General features: G+C 39.1%; 1 protein-coding gene across 1 annotated transcript in view; it reads left to right on the forward strand.

Annotated features, from left to right (window-relative positions):
* Positions 1 to 14,381: 14,381 nt before the first annotated feature.
* lman1 (lectin, mannose-binding, 1) overlaps positions 14,382 to 20,970 on the forward strand; it is a 36,510-nt gene continuing 29,921 nt past the window's right edge. The window contains exon 1 of the mRNA XM_062031301.1: positions 14,382 to 14,689. Within this exon, the coding sequence (XP_061887285.1) occupies positions 14,461 to 14,689 (229 nt within the window). The 5' untranslated portion in view covers positions 14,382 to 14,460. The remainder of the gene's footprint in view (positions 14,690 to 20,970) is intronic.

Genomic DNA, 20,970 nt, shown 5'->3' on the forward strand with positions numbered 1-20,970 from the left:
AAGTTCAAAACAAAAGGTATAATCCAATGAATAACTTTACTGAGAGATTTTAGCAGGGTAAAACACATGACGAACACTTTTACCACCAACCGGAAACATAGCAACCAGGCTAGAAACGCACCTCCTTTACTGCAGCTGTCGCAACGTTCTTAAAACAACCGCAGCACATACATATATGACATCTCCCTTTTTTAACTTTTGTTTTTCTTTCCTTGTAAACAAAACAAAATCACACTGTAGATGTGTTGTTTGTCTAATTATAAATAATGCAGACGAGGCGTGTTGGCTGAGTTCTTGACGTTTACTTTCACAGCGTGGCAACATGCAACACTTTTCGGGGCTACCGCGCATGCTCGTAACTCCCGTTGCATGCTGGGTAGTGTAGTTGTTATATTCTCTAGCTCATAACATTTCCCCCCATAAAGAAATAATGTTAACTCAATAAAGTGTATTTCTTTTTTTAGCTTTAACTTTTCATTTTTTAGCATTGTAACCACATTTGCAATTTCTCTTCATAGAATTTTCTTTCAATAAAGAAATAAAGTGCAAAAATGTCAAAGCATCATAACAAACAGTTTGATTGATTGATTGATATATTTTTATTTCAAATATGCATAAAAACAAGAGCAAGCCTGATCCAATACAGTGCTATAGCCTTAACAGCCATTATAACAAAATGAAAAACAATGGAGAATAAAAAACAAAAACAAATGAGCATTGGACTTTCTTTTTCTTTTCTTTTTTTTCCCTTCTTTTTTTTTTACATATTTGAAAAGGAGTGAGAAGAAGTTTACACTTATTTAATCCCACCCCTTTTCTTTAAATCATAAATTACTCTGAGCTAGAACTACCTGTTCACTCAATGTACAAACTCAAAGAACTTATATATACTGTACATACATCATAGATATATACATACATATGCACACTACACACATACATAGCCACATCATTACCACTAGTGATCATGGAAATGGTATGATGCCACCACAACAACACCACTGCCTCAATGGGCAGCCCCACACTCTTCTGTAACACAAACAACCCAATATCAAAGCCCTTCTTCATCTCTGTACCTCTGGAATACCATGTACTTATACTTCTTTTTAAACTGGTTTATGTTTGGACATTGCTTTAACTCATCCTTCAAACCATTCCATAATTTCACTCCACAAATTGAAATACAAAAACTTTTAATGGTCGTTCTATAACTAAGCATTTTGAAATTTAAATTCCCCCTTAAATTATAACCGCCCTCTCGTGTGCTGAACAATTTTTGAATGCTTCCTGGGAGTTTATTTATTTAGGTTTTATACATTATTTGTGCAGTTTGATACAAAATAATATCATTACATTTCAATATTTTTGACTGTAAGAATAGTGAGTGAGTATGGTCCAGATATCCAACCTTGTTGATGATCCGTACAGCTCTTTTCTGAAGTATAGTTATTGAATTTAATGAGCTTTTATAATTATTCCCCCAGACTTCCACACAGTATGTTAAATATGGTAAAACTAATGAACAGTAAAGAATGTGGAGTGATTTGTGATCCAGAACCTGCTTTGCTTTATTTATTACTGAGATGCTTCTTGACAGCTTAGATTGTACATGTTTTATACGTGATTTCCAGTTAATTTGATCGTCAATTGTAATTCCAAGGAATTTTATTTCAAAAACCCTTTCAATATCCACTCCATCTATTTGTATCTGCACCCTTGTTTCACGTGTCCTCTTTCCAAACAGTATTAACTTAGTCTTAGTCAGGTTTAATGACAATTTATTATAGTCAAACCAAGTTTTTAGTTTACTCATTTCTTCCATAATGACTTCCTGCAACTGATTTAAGTCATCCCCTGAACAAAAAATATCAGTGTCATCAGCAAATAACACTAATTTCAATAATGTAGACACAGTTATGTCAAATAGCAGCAGAAGTGCACTTTTTGGAGAGCTGTATTATTTTCAGTTTTGTGCCCAAGGGACTGATTTTATTTAACACTATATTATTATTTATACACCTATAGTGATCACAGAGACAGGTTGTTTTTGTGTTACTGTATATATTTGTTTTTCTAAAAAAAATCCCACTTAATATACTTTGGGTAACAACAGTCAATATTTATTTATTTTATTTTATTTTTTTAGGTGGGTAACAGTCAATATTTATTTATTTATTAGATTTTATTTTTTTCTTATATAATAAAAGTGAGCTTTTGTTAAACCAAATATTGTGTTTTTTTCCCATATACAACAACCTATCTGGACTCGATAAGAGAATCGATAAGGAATCGGTTCGATAAGAGGATTCGATAATAGGCTCGAACTCGATAATTCCTTATCAAACATCATCCCTAATCGTAGTAGAATGATCTATTCAACTTAAAAAAATATATTTTATTGACCCGAATATTTAAAAAAATCCAATAGAAAAGTATTATTTAAGACAGTGTTTTTCAACCTTTTTTGAGCCAAGGCACATTTTTTGCGTTGGAAAAATCCGGAGGCACACCACCAGCAGAAATCATTCAAAAACAAAACTCAGTTGTCAGTAAAAAGTTGTTTAAAGCATAACCAAGCATGCATCACTATAGCTCTTGTCTCAAAGCAGGTGTACTGTCACATCACGCTGTGACTTATTTTGAGTTGTTTGCTGTTTTCCTCTGTGTAGTGTTTTAGTTCTTGTCTTGCGCTCCTATTTTGGTGGCTTTTTCTCTTTTTTTGGCATTTTACTGTAGCAGTTTCATGTCTTCCTTTAAACGATATTTCTACTTTGTTTTAGCAATCAAGAATATTTCAGTTGTTTTTATCCTTCTTTGTGGGGACATTGTTGATTGTCATGTCATGTTCGGGTGTACATTGTGGACGCCGTCTTTGCCCCACAGCAAGTCTTTGCTGTCGTCCAGCATTCTGTTTTTGTTTACTTTGTAGCCAGTTCAGTTTTAGTTTCGTTCTGCATAGCCTTCCCTAAGCTTCAATGCCTTTTCTTAGGGGCACTCACCTTTTGTTTATTTTTGGTTTAAGCATAAGACACCTTTTTACCTGCATGTACAAAGCAATTAGCTACCGGCTGCCACCTACTGATATGAAAGAGTATTACACGGTTACTCTGCCGAGCTCTAGACAGCACCGACACTCAACAACAACAACAACACATAATTTGCAGACTATAATTACTGCTTTGCAAAAAAAATTTTTAACCCAAATATGTGAAATTAGATAATCTCCCACGGCACACCAGACTGTATCTCACCACACACTAGTGTGCCGCGGCACAGTGGTTGAAAAACACTGCACTAGATAAAGCCTGCGTAACATTAGTGGTGTGTGTACCACACATCGTAGTAGAATGATCTATTCAACAATAAAAAAATATATTTTATTGACCCGAATATTTAAAAAAACTCCAATAGAAAAGTATTATTTAAGACACTTATTCTATAATCACATTTTCATTATATTTCATATAGACACCAGTAATGCCATGAGAATTGTGCCCCTGTTGCTGATTGGTTGTTTGTTTTTGACGACTGTGACATGTCAGCTTGTCCTTTGGGTGGGTCATGAATTAGAGGTGGGCCACGCCAAAAACGCTAGTATCAATCTGATACGGACACATATTGATATTGATATAGTCTATATTTATGGGTCAAGCCACCTATCCCATATTTTTATGTGTATGTAGTGATTGTAGTCCTAAATGTGCTTGCTGTTTTTATTCAAATCAATAAGCGTTGCGTCACCATCGCCACAGTCCCCTGATAAGCAGAGTAGAGATGTGACGTTCACGAACGAATCAAGTCTTTTGAGCTGTTCTTTTAAGGCAGGAGTCGGCAACCCTAAATGTTGAAAGAGCCATATTGGACCAAAAATACAAAAAAAGAATCTGTCTGGAGTCGCAAAAAAATTAAAAGCCTTATGTAAGTGTTATCATGAAGGCAACACACGATGTAAGTGTCTATATTAGCTATATTAGCCTACTATCAAAGGCTGACGCAAATCTTCGTTGACAGAAATGTTGTATTTTAATTTTTATTCTACACATTTTTTCAACATTGGAAATCATTAGTAAAACAACTATGATAAATGCAGCCAATATTACATACAGATAATGTGTCAAGAGACATGCAAATATAAATTAAATACACAGAAGACGTAAAGAAAGGAAATTAAATGAGCTCAAATATACCTACAAACGAGGCATAATGATGCAATATGTACATAAAGCTAGCCTAAATAGCATGTTAGCATCGATTAGCTTGCAGTCTTGCACTGACCAAATATGCCTGATTATAGCACTCCAGCAAATCAACAAAGCTCACCTTTGTGCGTTCACGCACAGCATAAAACGTTTGGTGGACAAAATGAGACAAAGAAGGAGTGGCATAAAACACGTCTTTCTGTGGCAACATTGGAGAAAGTTGTACATGTAAACAAACTACGATGAGTTCAAGGATCGCTGAAATTAGTAGGACAAAACGGCGCTTGCCAAATACTCTCATCAGTGAAGCATGTGTAACATAAACAGTGGGTTTTCCAACAATTAGGAAGGTTTGTGTCATGTTTGTTCTTCTACAGCAACCATATTAAAACAAACCAAAAAAAAATGTCTACCTCTTTTTCCATTTTCACACATGTCTGAAAGAGGTCCAGGGAGCCACAAGGGCGGCGCTAAAGAGCCACCAAGCAGCTCTAGAGTTGCGGGTTGCTGACACCCGTTTTAGGTGAACGTCAAGAACCGATTTAGGAGCCGTTTTTATGCACATGCAAATAGACACAACTGGCAACTGTACTAAAAATGAAACTTTAAAAAACTATTTCTACTTTTAAGTGATTTTTCAAAAATTTACTTTTTTGTTTGATTCACTTTTATGGTTCATTGATCCAGCAGGCACCAGACATTAAAAAAACATTGAGAATTTGTTGAATTATGTCTTGACGTTGAGCAACTCAAATATAAAGTTGAAATAACATGCTTTTTGACGACGTTTAATCAATGTCGGGTTCTGACGTCGATTTGACCGTTGAAATTTGGTCATTTCCCAACCAACAACGCGGATCCAACGTTGGACATCGACGTTGTCTCAATTTACAAACACAACTCTTTTGCAACGTTGTTTCATAGTCCGTTTTAAAGAACCCATATGTAGCAATGTGGCCAGAAATGGTACTGCAATCACTGTCCAAATTCTGTAGTCCCCTCCCACTCTCCATGACTGAGGTTGCCAGATACGCAGCCCAATCCGAATACTACTCCAAGGAACTTCAAATGGCAAACGACGAGTCCTACGCTGTAGCTTTCTCTTGTTTATGCTTCTTGCTAGATGGTTTACTAAGTGATTATGCCACATTTTACTGATGTTGATCAGCCTTTGTTGCGCAGCAATATGTTCGCCAGGAGTCAGGACAGATTGTTGGCATTACCCTGCTAAAATGTGTAGTTTGACCGCACGGATCACTATCGAAATAATTATATATATTATATTATATATCGCCAATTTAGTGTTGCCAATCAACATAGTGTGTGAATGTGAGTGTGAATGTTGTCTGTCTATCTGTGTTGGCCCTGCGATGAGGTGGCGACTTGTCCAGGGTGTACCCCGCCTTCCGCCCGAATGCAGCTGAGATAGGCTCCAGCACCCCCCGCGATTGTCAGAAAAATTGTATGTAAATTATCAAAAAACTTTCCGTTCTCTGAGTTCCCAGTGAACAGACAAGAGGCTGTCTTTGTTGCACCAAGCCAAAGGCTTGGAAAATTCCGCTGTGTACGATGGGAGGAGAAGAGAGGGGTTATCTATTTTGATCCAAGACCTGCCCAAGCTCGATCCAGGACCACTCCAAGCCCGAGGCATATTTTTATTTTGTGTTAATATGACGGAAAACAATGGCTGTTTACATACATTCCTTTAGAAACAGTTGTTATTATGTAAACATAATATTGAACCAAATTTAATTCTGTCTCTGTTTAATTCCTTGCTTCTTGTCTCGTTTAATAGATGTCATCAGTGTTTGAACCTGACAGGGACAAGCGGTAGAGAATGGATGGATAAATGGATATTATATACCACAAAGGCCTACTTTGATGGAAAGCCAAGGCCAAGAGTAAAATGACTGCCACATTTTGTTCAGCATAACCCCATGTTGCATCCAACCTGACGCACTGCATTCTCTTCCATGTACGCACATCACCAACTTTCAGTGCAGAGTGCGATTCTATGAGCCAACCCACGTTACACAAAAAACATGTTACACATAAATCATATAGCCTACTACCATGTCTTTGATTGATTGAGACTTTTATTAGTAGATTGCACAGTACAGTACATATTCCGTACAATTGACCACTTATTCGGTAACACCCGAATAACTTTTTCAACTTGTTAATCAATTCATGGTATGTCAATACACAAAGTAGAAAATCATTACATGTAATGCATTATATTGTGCCAAGCAAATAGCACCCCATATGGGCCTGATGCACATACTGTACCAGAAACCGCAATTAGCCGTGCTAATGTTGGAACCCATTTCCTCAGCATATCAACATATTGAGAAGGAAATAGACACTGACACTACCCATATCCACACAGTTTTCATTTGTCGATAATATACAGTATTTTGCCCTGTCAGTTGGATGACACATGGACATACAGGCTAACGGGCATATATTTCCCCCGTTAGCCTGTAGGTCGATGTGTCATTGACCGGGCTAGCATGCTAAGCTACACTAGTGTGATAGTGCTTCGCTCCTAAGCATTAGTTGCACGAACATACTAGCTTTGTTAGACAAGATCCTAGACTGTATTGGACAATATAGTTTACATACGAAACGTCCATTTCCATTTATTACAAGTAATAAGAAAACGTAAATGCCTGACTTACCTATCAAGGAGGAAATTAGCAAGTTTGGCGTCAGGTGAAAAAAATCTTCTCCGCCTTCAATCGTCTCCATCTTTCAAAGGCATCTCCGATACAAATCCTCGTTTTGTTCCTGGCTTTTGTCATGAATTGGTTGGGAAACGTAACGACGCCTTTTAGATTGACTAAGGTTTGACATTAGTAACTTTACCAGTGGCAGTAGCGCAACAGACTTTTTAATTGGTCAAACGGTGGAGGGCGGGGCATTGAAATGGAAAACAATAACAATATTTCGGGGCTGTAAATCAAATTTTGAAAAGAGCATATCCCGGCTGAACTACCTTTATCAATTATAAAGGTATTCAAAAAGAACACAGTTTATTAATGCCTTTTAACATATCCGGGACATTTAATGATGACTTCACATGAAATTATTACATATGGCACCTTTAAAGGACATGTATGTATAATCAACGTTGTATCAATGTCTTGTGTCACCTCCAACTCCAACTACTTGTCTCATTCCAGCTGCTGCTAATAAAGGCGACAGGTGATTAGATAACAAGGCCCACCTGGGCCATCTACGCACCTGTCGCTGTCTTCGAGGCCGGTCCTGGCACACCCCGTTCCGCGGCAGGCCTGCAGGCCACGCCCCCCTCCACAATGTGGAATTAAATTATAGAATGCATTAAGTAAATAAGTTAAACATTGTACTGATATGATCCAGTTTAAGAGAATGTTCCAAATTAATAGTGCTTACAAAGTACAAAGAAGAAGAATTATGAGAAATACTTTCAACCTTATTGAAAATAAGATATTCTTCATCTCAGTATGTTAATAATGACTGACTTAATTATATATTACAAAACTGTTGTATTACTCATTCACGGATGTCATTTTACTATAAATAAAAAAAGTCAGTAAATTAATGTATATATTTGTAAACGCTCTGAAGTGGGAAAGGGTTAGGATTAAATAAGCTTTGCTTCTTCCCACTCCTTTTCGGACATGATGTAAAGTGAAATGATATGAAATTGTGTGATGTACTATGCTGTAAGTGTGTTCATGTTCGAAATAAACTAAAGAAAGAAAGAATTTAGTCTTTATTTGAAGGGACAATGCACAGAAACATTAAGCTCAAAGACAGATATGTTCTGTACCAGATTATAGCTAAATAGCTAATTTCCATCTGCAGTCCCTGGCTACCTAAATTAAAGGGATACAAAAATCATGCAATAAAATTATGACAATAAAATCATACACAAGTATTAAGAAAGAAGTCATAAAATGCCCCTTCATGGACACATACTTAATATACAATACAACCACACCTCATTTACATCATCACACAAAGACAATACATGCTCTTGTTCACATCTGTCATCATTTGTAAAAACAACCATGATTTTAACAGACACACCTCACAATTTACAACAAAAATGCTCTCATGGATAAATATAATACACATTAAGTTGACATGTCAAACAAGGTGCCCACCTTAGTGACCGTGTGAGCAGCTTTGATTGCTCCAAAGCCACTTTTTAACTTCAATTGTGAATGAAGAGTACCCTGTTAGACTTTTCAAGTTTGTTGTGAGGTCGTTCCATTCCTTTATGGCTTTGTATGAAAAGGCTGATTGTGCAAAAGATGTTTTACATCTGGGTACGCTACACTGCCCCCTGGTGGAGGCTCGTGTGTTTTTAGTTGTCACAGCAGATGTAAACTGGACAAAGTGCTTAAGTGGTGCTGCTGCAGTGTTATTTAGGATTCGATGGGCCATTCGTATAGATGCTAATCTTTGAATGTTAGCTAAATTTAACAATCTATATTTTTGGAGAACTAAACAGTGATGGTGGTGTTGTGGTTTTCGGTCAAGGATTTTGAGCGATTTTTTGTGCAAAGTTTCCAATGGCCTTGAGTGTCATTTTGCTTGCCTGCAACCAACATGTTATACAATAATAAAAACGAGACATAATCATTGCATTAGAATAAGTTTGAGCTGCCTACAGTGTTAATGAATTCCTGATACATTTGAATGTTTTTATGTTGTATTTAAGAATCTGGCACATCTGTTTGATATGTTTTTTTAAAGCCAAGTGTTGGGTCTAAAATGACACCCAGGTAACGATATTCACTAGTGATGGGTCCGGCAACACCGATGCATCGGCGCATGCGTCGAGCTCATAAAGCAAAACCCTGTGTTGGTGCGCGTACCGCTTTTAGAAAGTCACGTGACCGATCATGAGCTGGTTCGGTCACGTGACCATTCCGCGAACTGTGTCGCACTGACGCCTCCTCTGTGCCCTGTGAGCGGGTCTTTTCTACAGCCGGAGAAATAATAACAAAGAAGAGAAATCGTCTAAAATGTAATACGTTGGAAAAACTGTTTTTTTTTAATAAAAATGTGTAAAAAAAGTAAAAAGATAAAAAATAAAAATTCCCAGTCCACACGCATCCTCATTCACAACACGTTCTCTTAGATTTCCATGTTATGATACATGTTCACATTATTTATTGACTGTATCTAAAAAAGATAAAAATATATTTTCATTTAAACGAAGATATGAAATAATCCTAAATGAAATACAATGACTTGGTTTATATTATTGTATATACTAGGTCAGGGGTCGGCAACCCGCGGCTCCGGAGCCGCATGCGGCTCTTTGACCACTCTGATGCGGCTCAGCTTCATACTTGCTGACCCTCCCGATTTCCCCAGCATATTTGCCGACCCTCCCGATTTTCCCAGGAGACTTACAGATCTCAGTGACTCTCCTGAGGGCAAATGTTCCCCGATTTTCAACCTAATAACTAACTAAGGGCGTGCCCTAATGGCACTGCATTTATTGTCCTCTATAGCCTGTAAAAACAGCGTGTCAGCCCGGCCATATGTTGTATGTAGCTTTTACTTGCACACGCAGGAGACAGCAAGGCATACTTGGTCAACAGCCACACAGCTTACACTGACGGTGGACGTATAAAACAACTTTAACACTGTTACGTTACAAATATGAGCCCCACTGTGAACCCACACCAAAAAAGAATGACAAACACATTTCTGGAGAACCTCCGCACCGTAACACAACATAAACACAACACAACAAATACCCAGAATCCCATGCAGCCCTAACTCTTCCTCCACAAACCCCCCACACATCAACACCCCCCCCCCCCCCCCAAACCCCCTCTCCGTGCGTCGGTTGAGGTGGGCGGGGTTTGGTGGTAGCGGGGGTGTCTAATGTAGACCGGAAGAGTTAGGGGTGCATGGGATTCTGGGTATTTGTTTGGTTGTGTTTATGTTGTGTTACAGTGCGGATGTTCTCCAGAAATGTGTTTGTCATTCTTTTTTGGTGTGGGTTCACAGTGTGGCGCATATTTGTAACGTAACAGTGTTAAAGTTGTTTTATACGGCTACCGTCAGTGCAAGCTGTGTGGCTGTTTAACAAGTATGCCAGAAACTTAAAACCAGACTCACCAACATCAGCATCAAGGAGGGTGACTCCCTCATTACAGACAAAATGGAGGTAGCTAGCAGACTTAACATCTTTTTCCCCAGCATAGCTGCAACTCTTGTCAACAAGCTGTCCCACCACTCTGGTCGCTTTGGTGTAGAACACATTAAAGCCTTCTACAGAAAGCTAGGAGTATCCAACGATGATTTGAAATTAGAAATGGTCACAGCTGATGAGGTGTTTAAAAAATTGAGCGCGCTCCACCCTAACAAGGCTACCGGCCTTGATAATATTCCCTCCAGATTCCTCAGGGACTCTGCCTCCATCATTGCCCCGATCATCACGCACATATTAAACCTATAAATTACACAAGGCCAAGTACCAAAAGATTTTAAGATAGCAAGAGTAACTCCCCTCTTTAAAAAAGGAAGCAAATTGGAACCTGGCAACTACCGACCTATTCTCAGTTCCATTTCGAAAGTAATGGAGAAAATAGTTTATGAACAGGTCGATAGTTACCTTGCCACTAATAAACTCATGTACAAATTCCAATCCGGCTTCAGAACTAACCACTCCACTGACACATGCCTTCTCTATCTGACCGACCACATCAAGCATGAGGTGGACGCGGGCAAATACTGCGGCATGGTCATGCTGGACCTTCAGAAGGCCTTTGACACCGTTAACCACGCTATACTTTCGGATAAGCTCAGAGCAATCGGATTTAACAAAACCTCATGGAGCTGGATGCAATCTTACTTGGAGGGGAGGGAGCAGGTGGTAGAGGTGAACGGCACCGTGTCCCCCCCCCCCCCCCCCCCCCTCTCGGTAAGCTGTGGAGTCCCCCAAGGCAGTATATTGGGACCTTTACTGTTCCTAATATACATAAACGACATGTCATCGGCATGCGACTGTGAATTGTTTTTGTTTGCGGATGACTCTGCCCTGCTGGTATCCGACAAGGACAAGTCACAGGTGGAGAAAATCCTCAGTGCTGAACTCTGTAGAACTTGCACCTGGCTCGCTGACAACAAGCTATCCATACACTTGGGTAAAACGGAATCCATCCTGTTTGGGTCCCACATCAACCTTAAGAATGTCAATGACTTCACTATAAAAGTGGGTGACATTGTTATCACCAGGAAAGATGAGGTCACCTACCTAGGTTCCATTCTAGAGGCTAACCTTTCCTGTGATAAAATGGCAACCAAGATAATCAGAAAGGTTAACCAACGAACGAGATTTCTCGACAGAATCTCCTCTCTGGTCAACAAAAGCACCATGAGGATTCTTGCGGGAACTCTCGTTCAACCCTTTTTCGATTACGCATGCACCTCCTGGTACCCTAGCACCTCCAAAACCCTCAAATCTAAACTCCAAACATCTCAGAACAAGCTAGTCAGGTTACTTCTAGACCTCCACCCCAGATCCCACCTCACTCCTACCCACTTCTCCAAAGTGGGCTGGCTCAAGGTGGAGGACAGGGTTAAACAACTTGCATTGAGCCTAGTCTATAAAATCCACTACACCTCCCTGATACCGAAGTACATGTCAAACTACTTCCTTAACGTAAATGACCGCCATAACCACAACACCAGGGGGAGCTCCACTAACCACGTTAAACCCAGATTCTGAACTAACAAAGGTCTTAACTCATTCTCTTTCTATGCCACATCAATGTGGAATGCGCTCCCAACAGGTATAAAAGAAAGGGCATCTCTATCCTCCTTCAAAATCGCAATAAAAGTTCACCTCCAGGCAGCTACAACCCTTAACTAACCCTCCCCGGATTGCTAATAATCAAATGCTAATAATCAAATGTAAACAATCAAATGCAGATACTTTTTCTTATGCCTTCTGATCTCTCTCTCTCTCTCTCTCTCTCTCTCTCTCTCTCTCTCTCTCTCTCTCTCTCTCTCTCTCTCTCTCTCATGTCCACTACTTGCTGTCCATATCCTACCCCCCGCCCCCCCCCACACCCCTGATTGTAAATAATGTAAATAATTCAATGTGATTATCTTGTGTGATGACTGTATTATGATGATAGTATATATGATAGTATATATCTGTATCATGAATCAATTTAAGTGGACCCCGACTTAAACAAGTTGAAAAACTTATTCGGGTGTTACCATTTAGTGGTCAATTGTACGGAATATGTACTTCACTGTGCAACCTACTAATAAAAGTCTCAATCAATCAATCAAAGCCTTGCTGTCACTTACGTGTGCAAGTAGTAGCCGCATTCAACAAGTGTCCAAGCAGGTACGCTGTTTGAGCAGGCTGTAGAGGGCGCTAAAAGCAGTGCCATCACACCCTGGAACTCGGGAGTCTACCGGGAAAATTGGGAGGGTTGACAAGTATAACGCTATCAAGCGCCCTTCAATTAAAATTTGCGGGCCGCACTAACATAAAATTTTCATATTGAGGTGCCGGCCGGGGCGTGTGTCTGAGACCCCTGGTTAAAACATAGCACAAAGCAAAAAAAGCTTTGTACGCAGTGTTATTTCATTTTAAATTGTCAAAGGAGTTTTGTGGCTCCCTTTGTTTTCTTTAATTTGTGAAACTTGTCAAAATGGCTCTTTGAGTGGTAAAGGTTGCCGACCCCTGTACTAGGTCATAAAATCAGTGTCAGTTGAGTCGGTCCATAGGTTGCCTGTAGGGATTTTTAATGTCCAGCAGAAGTCAGTATTTAGTGACACAGTATCGACACAGTATCAATACAGTTTTGCAATGTGTCGAAACGCTTCATGACGCCTCATCAACCCATCACTAATATTATTCACTAACATTTTGTATTGTTTCCTTATTAACCGTTATATTTGGAAAGGATGACATTTTATATTTGTTTACAAAATACATTGTTGCCGTTTTCTTAATGTTTAATGTAAGACAAGAGTCATGTAGCCATCTTGAATCAAAGAACGAGCCCGTCTTTTAAACCAGTGGTCCCCAACCTTTTTGTAACTGCGGACCGGTCAACGCTTGAACATTTGTCCCACGGACCGGGGTGTGTGTGTGTGTGTGCGTGTGTGTGTGTGTGTGTGTGCGTGTGTGTGTGTGTGTGCGTATGGTATTTTTCCTTTTTTTTTGTCATAAAAAAATTAAATCATGTGTGCTTACGGACTGTATCCGTGCAGACTGTATTGATCTACACTACCGTTCAAAAGTTTGGGGTCACTCAAACAATTTTGTGGAATAGCCTTCATTTCTAAGAACAAGAATAGACTGTCGAGTTTCAGATGAAAGTTCTCTTTTTCTGGCCATTTTGAGCGTTTAATTGACCCCACAAATGTGATGCTCCAGAAACTCAATCTGCTCAAAGGAAGGTCAGTTTTGTAGCTTCTGTAACAAGCTAAACTGTTTTCAGATGTGTGAACATGATTGCACAAGGGTTTTCTAATCATCAATTAGCCTTCTGAGCCAATGAGCAAACACATTGTACCATTAGAACACTGGAGTGATAGTTGCTGGAAATGGGCCTCTATACACCTATGTAGATATTGCACCAAAAACCAGACATTTGCAGCTAGAATAGTCATTTACCACATTAGCAATGTATAGAGTGTATTTCTTTAAAGTTAAGACTAGTATAAAGTTATCTTCATTGGAAAGTACAGTGCTTTTCCTTCAAAAATAAGGACATTTCAATGTAACCCCAAACTTTTGAACGGTAATGTATATTGATATATAATGTAGGAACCAGAAATATTAATAACAGAAAGAAACAACCCTTTTGTGTGAATGAGTGTGAATGAGTGTAAATGGGGAAGGGAGGTTTTTTGGGTTGGTGCACTAATTGTAAGCGTATCTTGTGTTTTTTATGTTGATTTAATAAATTTAGAAAAATAATTTAATTTTATTTTAATTTCTTGTGCGGCCCGGTACCAATTGATCCACGGACCGGTACCGGGCCGCGGCCCGGTGGTTGGGGACCACAGTTTTAAACGGTTCTTTTTTAAAGGAACGGCTCCCTAAGATCCGGCTCCCTTCAAAGAGCCACGGCTCCCACCTCGAGAGCCGAGAGTCGCCAGCCGCACTGAGAGCCGACGTGTGCGCGGGCCGTCCAATGAGAAGCCGCCCTGTTGGCCCTCCAGGCATCCCGTCATGCTCGTGGGCTCAGCAGCGCTACGTCAGCACTGACACGGAAACATGGCGGCGTCCGGAGCACGGCGGCGGGCTGCTGGCGGGATGTTGACGCTCCTGAAAAGCTTCCTCGTCGCGCTGCTGTATCACCGCAGCGTCGCGGAGGTGACAACCGAACACGGGGCCGCCACGGGAGACGGAGCCCCGCACCGTCGCTTCGAATACAAGTACAGCTTTAAAGGACCGCACCTGGCTCAGCCGGAAGGCGGTGTACCTTTCTGGATCCACTCCGGCAGTAAGTGCGCCGACAGCCTGTCATCTTTTTGGCGTGCTTTGATGTAACTGCTCGGCTCTAGCGGGCCTTTCCCCCCCCTCGCAAACTTCGTTATTAGCCCGCCGCTAGTTGGTTAGAATCACCCTTTGGATTGTTGCGTCACACACGGATAATGTTGAAGACCAGTGATATAGGTATCGATTTGTTTTAACTATAAAACTATTTTTTTTACTAAGTACCACCTCAGAAAACACTTGGCTCTCCAAGCACCACCATGAGGACCAACATTACAATACAGTAGCGCAGTAGGCCTAAGTATTCAATAGAACAAGGCAGATGTTTTATTCCAACAAGTAGTTACTTTATGACATGGGTGTCAAACTCTGTAATTTAATTTGGCCCTTGAGGCAATATCAAATTAACGTTAGAGCTGGCCCGCCTGTATTATACAGCGGCGGTGCCGCTGTAACACCGCATTCACTGATAATACTCATACTTGACAACCCTCCCGATTTTCCTGGGAGACTCCCGAATTTCAGTGCCCCTCCCGAAAATCTCCCGGGGCAACCATTCACCCGATTTCCACCCGGACAACAATATTGGGGGCAGTGCCTTAAAGGCACTGCCTTCAGCATCCTCTAAAACCAGTCGTCACGTCTGCTTTTCCTCCATTCAAACAGCGTGCCGGCCCAGTCACATAATACATGCGGCTTTTACACACACACACAAATGAATGCAAGGCATACTTGGTCAACAGCCATACAAGCCACACGGAGGGTAGCCGTATAAACAACTTTAACACTGTTACAAATATGCGCCACACTGTGAACCCACACCAAACAAGAATGACAAACACATTTCGGGTGAACATCCGCACTGTGACACAACAGAACAAATACCCAGAACCCCTTGCAGCACTAACTCTTCCGGGATGCTACAATATACACCCCCCTCCCCCCCGCTACCACCAAATGTTGATGTTTACCTCAGAAGGCTGCAAATAGAAAAGAGGCATTACAATTTTTATTAACATTTTATTTAATATACCATTGATGTTTTTTCGTTTGTTTTTTGAAAGTTGGTTTTGCACTATTAAGTTATATAAGCGTTGCTTGTTCCATATTCGGTGTTAAAGCAAATCAGTGTAGCAAACTGAGCCATAATTAACATTTTATTCATGCACTTTCTCTTGCTACTTCAAGTCTTGAATGTTTGATTCATTCATTATTGTTATTTTATTTTCAAATGTATTATTAGCCTGTGGAAAAAAGTTTATTTTGATATTTACCTCAGAAGGCTGCAAATAGAAAAGAGGCATTCAATTTTTATTTAAATTGTATTTGATATGCCATTGATATTTTTTAATTATTATTATTCTTTGAAACTCGATTTTGCATGTCACTATAAAGTTATATGAGCCGTGCTTGTTCAATATTCAATGCAAAACTTGTTTGGGTCCCTATTAAAAGGTTAATTTGTTCAACCTTGGCCCACGGCTTTGTTCAGTTTTAAATTGTGGCCCACTCTGTATTTGAGTTTGACACCCCTGCTTTATGACATCACATAGGAAGTAATGACAAATCTCATTCAACACTTTAAAATGGCATATGTTCTTAGTAGAGATGTCCGATAATGGCTTTTTTGCCGATATTCCGATATTGTCCAACTCTTAATTACCAATTCCGATATCAACCGACACCGATATATATACAGTCGTGGAATTAACACATTATTATGCCTAATTTTGTTGTGATGCCCCGCTGGATGCATTAAACAATGTAACAAGGTTTTCCAAAATAAATCAACTCAAGTTATGGAAAAAAATGCCAAAATATTGGTATCGGGACAACACTAATATGTAATTAGTTTTGAACTCTAACATTACACACAGTTTGAACAGTAACACTGTGTTGTACGACAATTTGAGAATCACTGCGCTATGATTTAAGAAATCTCTCCGCTATGACATGATAAAAGTGAGTAAAAACCTTCAACACTTTAAAATGGCATATGTTCTTAGTAGAGATGTCTGATAATGGCTTTTTTGCCGATATTCCGATATTGTCGGGTGAAGTGTCTTGCCCAAGGACACAACGGACGTGACTAGGATGGTAGAAGGTGGGGATTGAACCCCAGTAACCAGCAACCTTCCGATTGCTGGCACTGCCACTCTACCAACTTCAGTCTTCCGCCTGCTCCGCCGTTGAGGTCTTCACCGTATCCCTGGCTAGGGGGCAGTCAGGTACTAGGCCTTTGCCAAGGGCCGCCTGGGGTAACAGTAGAAAGGGGTTAACCTCCTAGTGCCCCAAGACCCCATAGAGGAGCCTCCACTGCCGGATGCACTTTAACGTCATGCCCAGGACATACGTTATGATAAATGTGTTATCCAACCTATATGAGCTACAGCATAGTTTTGACATGTGGAAATCTCTGTCATGGTCTTTATGAAATGACATGAGAGGTCATGGGAAATACCACTCAACACTTGAAAATACCATATTTTTCCAGTAGCCTTATGCAAAATAGTCATGTTAATGTAAAAAATAATTGAGGATGTAAGCTCTTTAGTTGTCGTCATGAGAAATGTAACAAATGTAAACAAACGCCATTGGTGGATTTACACCTGACATCCACTGTAATGATACCAAGTACAGGAACGTATCTAGTCGATACTATGATTACGTCTATTTTTTGGCAGTACAACATCTTCTTTCGTTTAAAAAAAATATATAAATTATGTTTATAAACTCAGGAAATATGTCCCTGGACACATGAGGACTTTGAATATGACCAATGTATGATCCTGTAACGACTTGGTATCGGATTGATACCCAAATTTGTGGTATCATCCAAAACTAATGTAAAGCAGCCAAACAACAGAAGAATAAGTGATTATTACATTTTAACAGAAGTGTAGATAGAACATGTTAAAAGAGAAAGTAAGCCGAAATGAACAAGTAGATTAATAATTCATTTTATACCACTTGTCCTTAATAATTTTGACAAAATAATAGAATGTAAAATGACACAATATGTTACTGCATACGTCAGCAGCTAAATTAGGAGCCTTTGTTTGCTTACTTACTACTAAAAGACAACTTGTCTAGTAGTTTCACTATTTTATTTAAGGACAAACTTGCAATAGGAAACATATGTTTTAATGTACCCTAAGATTTTTTGTTAAAATAAAGCCAATAATGCAATTTTTTGTGGTCCCCTTTATTTAGAAAAGCATCAAAGTATCGAAATAATTTTGGTACCGGTACCAAAATATTGATATCGGGACAACACTAATATGTAATAGTTTTGGACTGCAACATTACACACAGTTTGAACAGTAACACTGTGTTGTAGGACAGTTTGAGAATCACTGCGCTATGACTTAAGAATCACTGTGCTATGACATGATAAAAGTGAGTAAAAACCTCATTCACTTGTCATTAATACGGCATGACATGAGACATCTTATTAGATGCAGTTTCCCACCAATACAACATAGCATTCATCGTTGTTGACGTTTGAAATCAACACCCTTAGTTTGGCAGATGTATGACATGAAAGGTGATGAGAAATCTCATTCAACATATTTATTACTCAGTATGCAAAATAGTCACATTACATTTGAACATCATTGCGTGAGGATGTAAACCTTTTAATTTGATGTATGGCACGAGAAAAGTTATGAGAAACTCGACTCACCCAACCTAAAAAATAGCTACATTTTAGTTGTGTGTAGGCATGTGGTTTAAGTTTAGGTACTTTATGACATCACATAGGAAGTAATGACAAACCTCATTCAACACTTTAAAATGGCATATGTTCTTAGTAGGCTTATACCAAAACTTTCATGTTGGTGTGAAAATCCCTGTGTGAGGATGTAAGTAAGCTCTTTAGTTTGATGTATGACATGAGAAACGTTATGACAAATGTGTTATCCAACCTATATGAGCTACAGCATAGTTTTGACTATGGAAATCACTGTCATGGTCTTTATGGAATGACATGAGAGGTAATGGGAAATACCATTCAACACTTGAAAATACCATATTTTTCCAGTAGCCTTATACAAAATAGTCCTGTTAAAAGTTAAAAGTACCCATGATTGTGTCACACACACTAGGTGTGGCGAAATTATTCTATGCATTTGACCCATCACCCTTATTCACCCCCTGGGAGTTGAGGGGAGCAGTGAGCAGCAGCGACCTGCCTCCAGTTTGCTTTTTTTTTATTTTTATCGATTATCACTTTCTGCCAGTGTTTTGTTTTGTTTATTGTGACGGTGCGCTCTTATCACGCCGTCACTTGAGGACCGGCACATCTCTTGCTCTCTCTCTGGCCAGGAGAGCGAGGACTCACCTGCGTGTTGACAGCGGGAGCAAGCGCGCTGTCACAAAGACAATGTCAGTGTTGTGACTTGGAGAAGATAACCGGGTCAAATTTGGTGTTTTTATTGGTCGTCTTCAAAGTAATGAACTTTCAGGTACAATTTCTTAAATTTTGATTCGCCGAAAGTTTTCTCAATCACAAAAACTGCCTCAGTTTGCACTGGGACAACTTTACCGCAAGGGGCTGTCAAAAGAAAGACTTCATTGTAAACAGTAAGGTGAGTGTAAAGTCAACCTTTTTAACTTCATCCTGTGCAATGTCTCCAGTAAGAGTTGTTTTAGTCTTTGTGAGTACATGGAAACTTCACTTTTATCTCCCGCTGGATCGACATCGTTCGAGGATGGAGACAGGCTAGCTGTTAGCTTCAAGCTAACCAGACTCCTCCACCTCAAAAACATGCTTTGCAGGTCAACAAACGGGGCAAATATGTGCCCTTTGAAGTGTTAATGTGCGAGGAGTGTTCAAAAGGAGTCTCTTGGAGAAGTGGCTGACAAGTTAGCAAGTGTCGCTCGCATCGCTGACCGTGACGTCATCACCGTCATTGTTTACTGAAGCAGAGATGCTGACTGTGCGTTATGATAACCACGCATGCGTCGCCAGGCTCTGCTTTTTATCGATAGACTTATCAGATGTCATTTTTTATTATCTATAGCAGAGGTGTCAAAAGTGTGGTCCGGAGGCAATTTGATACCCGCAGCTAATGTTTTAAAGCCCCACAGCACATTCTAAAAATACTATTAAAATAAACAAAAACATAAGAAAAGTGGAATAAAAAAGCTTAAAGGTGAAATGTAATTTTGAAAAAGTTGCAATGTTGACTAATAAAACAAAGCTGTTTTTTTTTCTTTAAAACTGTCATTGCTCAAAACATAATATTAATCAAAATCAATATTTTTATGAATTATTGACCTATCCAAGGCTCCGATTACTTCACATCAAATATTCCACTTTGAAAAATAATTTTTGTGGAAGATTTTGAACATTGTGTGTTTGCCATAACAAAAACATAGTTTTCTTTGACAAAAAAGGCAGAAAACAAACAAAATAACATTAAAAAAAACAACAACAACTTAGAATTGAGGGATAGATCTGAAGTTGATATAGACTATAGATTAAGCGTTACATAAATCATGTATGTATGCCCTGGCACACCATGACCCAAGCAAAAAACTTTTTACACTTTTATACTGAAATAAATACACCTATCCATCCATCCATCCATCCATCCATTTTCTACCGCTTGTCCCTTTACAACAGGGGTCTCAAACTCAATTTGCCTGGGGGCCACTGGGTGCAGAGTCTGGGTGAGGCTGGGCCGCAAGAAAAGATTTCCTAAAAAAAAAAAAAATTATATGTCTTTATTTTAATTTTCAACACAAAATAAAATCAAAATATAAATGAACAAAATGAGAATTAAGTAAATAAATCAGTCATAAGTAATAACAAGAGAGGAGAAGTCTTGCAAAACTCCTAGCCATTATGGACAACACCTCCCACCCACTACACTCTGACCTTGCGGGGAGAATGAGCACGTTCGGTGGAAGGCTCAGACTCCCAAAATGCAACACGGAACGACACAGGAGGTCCTTCATACCGACAGCCATCAGACTGTATAATGCATATGTTCTTTGACTGCACTTAAATGTAGAGTATATGTAGTATATGTAGAATATATTTATATTATTTATATATTATATATATATATATATATATATATATATATATATATATATATATATATAATATATTATATATATTATATTATTATATATATTATATATATTATATTATTTATTATTATTATTGTCTATTGTGAGCGAACTGTGGTGCTGAATTTCCCCCAGGGATCAATAAAGTACTTTCTATTCTATTCTATTCTATTCTATTCTATTCTATTCTATTCTATTCTAACAATA

Source organism: Entelurus aequoreus, linkage group LG21 (genome assembly GCF_033978785.1).
Source record: "Entelurus aequoreus isolate RoL-2023_Sb linkage group LG21, RoL_Eaeq_v1.1, whole genome shotgun sequence".
NCBI lineage: Eukaryota > Metazoa > Chordata > Actinopteri > Syngnathiformes > Syngnathidae > Entelurus > Entelurus aequoreus.